This window comes from Hippichthys cyanospilos, chromosome 7, assembly GCF_059441005.1.
Source record: "Hippichthys cyanospilos isolate Australia breed blue-spotted pipefish chromosome 7, RoL_Hcya_1.0, whole genome shotgun sequence".
In the NCBI taxonomy this organism is placed as follows: Eukaryota; Metazoa; Chordata; class Actinopteri; order Syngnathiformes; family Syngnathidae; genus Hippichthys; species Hippichthys cyanospilos.
Window position 1 is genome coordinate 5,519,001 of NC_142375.1, and position 6,000 is coordinate 5,525,000.

Consider the following 6,000-nt stretch of genomic DNA (forward strand, 5'->3'; position numbering starts at 1 on the left):
CAAGTGTGGACAAACTGGACAAGGAAGAAAAAAGGGAAGAATGCTACCCATCTTGCTTACCTGTACATATCTTTATGGATACCATTTATTAACAGGGGCATTTTGGGAGGGAGTGTGTTGCTAGGTTTACATGCACCCCTGGTTGTATGAGCGAAGGCCATGCACAAAAAAAAAAAAAAAAAAAGTATGTAACTGCAGTGACAACTTAAAATAAAAAAATAAAACAATTTAATCAAAAGAAATGTGCTATCTTTGAGGACGACTTGAGCAATAATCTTTTGAAATAGCATTTTTGTTTTTACTCATTAAGGGGTTAAGTTGTGTGTGGAAATGTGCGAAGTCAAATAGTAGTAAAACTTTAAGGCAACGCACTTGTCGGCAGAAAACATTCATAACACACCCATGCACGGGTGCGAAAGCATGCACACGCATAGTTTGCAACAACTGGTTGGTTTGCAACTGGTTACGAAACGAAATGATGACTTATGTTATTTTATTTATTTATTTTTTACCTGTTTGTGTGTAGGCACTCTGCACTTCCGCCTCGGATTGATCTGTGCATCTCCAGGGCTTCGCTGTCATTTTCATGACGATGGGTGAAGACATGAAAAATCATGATCAAAAACACACAAAAACAAAAACAGAAGAGGATGGAAACTCAGACAGTCATGTGATTTTATGAATGAGAAAAACCATTAGGCAAATCATTCTTCTGATATTATTATATCTACATAAAACAATATACATGTTTCGTAGACTGACATTTAAGTGCAGAATGAGGCAATTATTAGTTTCACACTGTTAGTTGGATTAGCAGAAGGTAGTTTGCAAATAAAATTACGATGAATATTGAAAACACTCAATAAATCATATCTATAGTAAGAGTTGTGCTTTTTGTTAAGAAAAATAAAATGAAAAAAACAACTTTAAAACAACTTTAAAACTTTAAACCATAAGGCCTTTGTCAGTTTTTTTTTGTTTGTTTTTTTTGTCTACGTTAGCAAATAAATGATTAACACAGTCTCATCCCCAAAATACCTAAACGTCAGTTACCTGTCTTCTGAGTACTCGTAATCTGAGTCACCGGAGCGCTGACGTTCTAAAGAAGAGTCGTGGTAATGGGAAGGGGACTGGGAGTGGTGGTGATTCTGGTGGATCTCATCAAGGCTCCTTAATATAAAAAAAAATCCAAAATTAACAACACAGCACACAAATACTGGAGTAGTTACATACGAATGGAAATATTTTCCTGTTGGGATGTTTCGATCAAACCTTCTAATGTGGTCTGTATAGGTCGATAAAGATGGTGCACATCATGATGATGACATAAATACATTCAATAATCCAAAAGGAGGCTTCTCTTTCCAGTAACTATAAATGTGCAATTCTGCAAAAAGGTAATCTACATAAACATGGTTGTGAGACAATTCAGTGGAAGGGAAGTACGACAGTGTGGTCTGTGCACTCCGACTGTTTCAAGTAGGAATGCACAATAACAATGGAACAGATATTGAGATATGCTTGTACATTGTCAACACAGACAGTGAATGTGATGTGACCATTTGTGGCAACAGGTTACACTGACCTTTGCATGGGGACATGTGCAGGCCGCGACCTCGCTCTGCAGGAATCCTCTCGGTGAGGAGATACAGAGCGTGAGCGATGTTGAAGGGAACGGTCAGGAACAGCCAATGTACTGCCTCGCTCTCTTTCTCTTGAACTATGCTCTCCTCCTAAAAAACCAGTGAAACACACACAACATATCAAATGTGTGGCCTTTGAGATGGAAACCTTAGTTCTGTGCCTTGCCCTCCTAACTACCATTATTTTTTTCGCATAACATCAAGAAGCCAATTCCCAATCACGCTTGAATAGCTGTTTGAGCAATTCTCTGTCAGACAGGAAATAGAACAATTGTTATTTGCTTGAATTTTAAATTACATTACATGTAGGTTGTCGAAAAGAGAACAAAAATGGATTAAAGACTTATATTTCACCATTCCCGATTTTTCCTGGATCTTATGTTGTGGAGCTTTATGTTAATCTAAGATACTCAGATGCTTTGAACCAACACTAAATATTGACCAATTGTTCTTTCTATGAAACTTAGCAGGTAAAATGTATTTTATTACTTTTCTAAAGCGGTTATAGCACTACGAAGGTCATGTGGAAGGCACTGTAACACTTTCTATATTGATATGGTAAATGGTGTGCATTCACAGTATATAGCGCTTTACAAAGCCCCACATTCATCTGCTGATGCCATGCAAGGAGCCTCCAAACATTTTGCTGGAAAATTAGAGTTTGGTGTCATGCCCAAGGACACTTTGAATCCTGGGCCAAAAATCAAACCAATGACCTTTTGTCACTAGATGACTTGTGCTACCAACTGAACCTCAGACAGCATCCTCAACTTTCCCAACCAACCCATCCAGTTGACCCGACTTAAACATGCCATCCGTGTCTGATTTATTAAACTTTCGACTTTAGACTCTAGACCTTTCAAACTTCAATTGGATTTGTCAGCAAAAATAATTAACCTTTCGTGTCCTCTTTTGGATCATAAAAGAGATCTGTTATCAAAAAGAAACTAGTTAATTATTAATACATATTTTTCCACAAAAAAATAACCAATACAAAGTATTGGACCTGCTCTAAAAAATAATAAAATAAATATTTGTCCACAGAAAAATGTTAGACATGAACTGTCTTGTTTTGGCGTTACAGCAGAGATCTATTTACAAAAATAAAACATTAACTTAATTAATAAATATTTGTCCACAAAAAATAATCAAAATAAAGACCAGTCAGACCTGTTCTCAAAATGAAATGAATATAAATAAATATTTGATCACAGAAAAATATGAAAGATAAAGCATCCTGATTTGTGGATACAGTAGAGAGCTCTTTACAAATCTTAAATTTTAACAAATAAATAAAAGTCATTAACTTGACAGGTAATAAGAGCTGGCACAGGACAAGTTGGGTCGAACCATTCTAGTATGGGGGAGCATCTGAGTTTTTACAAAAATGAAATTGAATAACCTACTGAACATGAAATGTGTTATATATTGTATCTTATATTTTCCTGAAACGATTAATTAAAACACTAATTATTTTTAAAGGATTTATGCATGTTTGTTTGTTTTATTTAAACTCTCAAGTAACCCCTGAAGTTCCTTGAAATTCCCCCAGGAGCACTAGTCCCCCCATTTGAGAATCACTGCTATAGACAGTGTGAATTTGAGTTAAGAAAAAACAAACAAACTGTAACGAAAATAAACATCAATCAACTGATAATAGGGTCATACAACTAAAAAAAAAAAAAAAAAAAAATCCATAAAATTCGTGAAGGTTCTCCTCAAAGCCAAATGATTCACACAACTGCAATAGAGAAAAAAGTTGATCCTTGATACATACATTGATATATATATATATATATATATATATATATATATATATATATATATATATATATATATATATATATATATATATATATATACTTATATATACTTATACTTATATATATATATATATATATATATATATATATATATATATATATATATATATATATATATATATATATATATATATATATACACACACACACAGTCAGCCCCCGGTTTACGAACTCCCTGATTTACGTACTTTTCATCTTACGAATGTGGACCGCGGCGTTTTTTGTCTAGTCCCCTTCTTACGCACAAACCTTTCGTCTTAACAAACAATCCAACATGCCGGTCAGTGTGTCCACACTATTTTTTTCGCTTTGCTGCGTCAACAAAAATGACTATTCTCGCATGTCACGGAAACGCCAATATGCTATTGGTCTTATAAGGTCACAATTATGGTCTCAGTCATGGTCTCAATCATGGAGATGCCGATATGCTATTGGTCGATTAAGGTCACAGTCTCAGTCACGGAGATGCCGATGTGCTATTGGTCGATTAAGGTCACGGTCACGGTCTCAGTCACGGAGATGCGGATATGCTATTGGCCGGCGTCACGTCAATCACAGAAATGCCGATATGCTATTGGCCTTGATGGCACAGCTGGTCGGTGTGTTGTGAAGACTTTGCAAACTTTTTCTGTTAGACATGACTTCTAAAATTGCAAGTGGCAGTAAAGGAAGAAGTACGAGGATAATGACAATAGAAACGAAGCAGGAGATAATAAAAAAATACGAAGGAGGCGCACGCATGGTTAACCTTGCTAGTGAGTATGGCCGTAACCGCTCGGCAATCTTCTAAGGGCAAGACTTTTCTTGCCAGGGGACGGACCTCGGTCAACAACAAAATGGAGAGGCTTCTTCTATTATGGATTAAAGAGAAGGAAATCGCCGGTGAGATGTTCTCGTTTGAGAAAAGTTCTCGTTTAAGAAAAAAAAAATTCTGCGGGTTGGTCTCTGCTCCCCTCCGCCTCCACCCACCACCAGCTCAAGTCACGTCGCCCCAAAGGTAAATATCATTTTTCCCTTGTATATTTATGTAATTTAATTTCACTGTACAGTAGATTATGTTACTAATTTTTAATATATGTATAAAGTCGTGATGTTTTTACCTAAGGTTTTTGCACGGGTTGCACGCATTCTCTAATTAACATAGGTTTGGATTGCCCATCATACGAGCAATTCGAGTTACGAGCGTAGCCGCTGAACGGATTAAGTTCGTAACACGGGGGCCCACTGTATGTATGTATATATATATATATATATATATATATATATATATATATATATATATATATATATATATATATATATATATATGACAGGAAGAGAGCGAGAGAGTGCGAAAACTCTTTCCGTGACATTTTTACGCATGCTGAATGAGGAGACTCAGTACTATGGCAATTATCTAAAGCTACAGTTCCACATGCACTTAATGTGACAAGTGATTCTACTGTCAGCAGAGGAGGAGAACTTTTTACTGTGGCCCCATCACACAGTAGTACAGTAAAACACCAAAATACAGCTAAAATAAAAAATGCAATGACATGTTCATGTAATTGAAGATTTGGGTCCAAGTTGTAGGCTTTCAGCATTTTAGGGGACAATAATCTGTTCTCTCACCCAGTGCTGGATGCCCAAAGGCTGCTACAAGATAACATGTAGTAACCATGCCCCCTACCCACCTTTAGTCACTAATAAACCATCATCAAACTCTGTATCAATGATGCGATGAGACCCTGCACTCACGCACACACATGCAAAAGACGATTAAATTGTGAGGGCCTGCATCTTGCGCACCAAGAGAAATCATCAATGTCAAGTAGGAAGGGCTACGACACCACACTCAAATATGCTTGAATTTCTCAAGAGGACAAAATGTTGTTAAAAGGCATACTTTGTAGTTTCTTGCTGGGGCTGTCTCCATGGACATGTCTGCGTGGAAGGTATGGGGATGGCTGAGGCAAAGGTATCGATGACACATCATGTGTCTGGAGTTTATACCAGTGAGGAATGTCATCCAACAAGGCAGTCTCCAACTCTATCAGGATCTAAGAGAAGGATGAAGGAAAAAGTGAAGACACAATAATCCATCGTCCATACTCTCAGACCATAAAGCAGTTCAGACAGCGCTGCAGTTAAAAGTGCCTTCGTTGGAAAATGGTGGGCTTCAAACTTACCTCTCCCATAAATTCACTTTCTTCTTCCTGGACCCTAGGTTGGTCCCAAACGGTGATCTCTAGCATGCGCTCGCGAAAGTCTCGCCGGTGAACATGTGAATATATGAAGGTCTGATTCCACTTGGGCTCTGCACTCTTTTTTACAGTTTTAGTCCGACGCTTGCTCTTGTCACTGGAACAGAAGCATAAATATTACCAGGAGAAATGAAAAGTATGATAGAACTGTCGCAGATTCGGTCGCACTAACAACTGTGGTTTTGTTCAACTTCAGTCAAAGGTTTGTTCTACAAAAAAAACAAGAGAAGGTTTGATCCATCCATCCATTCATTTTCCTCATTACATTCACTGATTATCTGAAGGCTAATC

The 6,000-nt window shown here is 37.1% G+C and overlaps 1 protein-coding gene across 2 annotated transcripts in view; it reads right to left on the reverse strand.

Annotated features, from left to right (window-relative positions):
* The window catches only part of LOC148420772 (regulating synaptic membrane exocytosis protein 1-like), a 72,829-nt gene that overhangs the window by 23,789 nt on the left and 43,040 nt on the right, over positions 1 to 6,000 (reverse strand). For both annotated transcript variants that reach the window (XM_088418811.1, XM_088418810.1), the window contains 7 exons: positions 5,635 to 5,806; positions 5,352 to 5,505; positions 5,140 to 5,193; positions 1,586 to 1,733; positions 1,054 to 1,170; positions 513 to 575; positions 61 to 138 (listed from right to left, as the gene is read on the reverse strand). In XM_088418811.1, the coding sequence (XP_088274937.1) occupies positions 61 to 138; positions 513 to 575; positions 1,054 to 1,170; positions 1,586 to 1,733; positions 5,140 to 5,193; positions 5,352 to 5,505; positions 5,635 to 5,806 (786 nt within the window). The remainder of the gene's footprint in view (positions 1 to 60; positions 139 to 512; positions 576 to 1,053; positions 1,171 to 1,585; positions 1,734 to 5,139; positions 5,194 to 5,351; positions 5,506 to 5,634; positions 5,807 to 6,000) is intronic.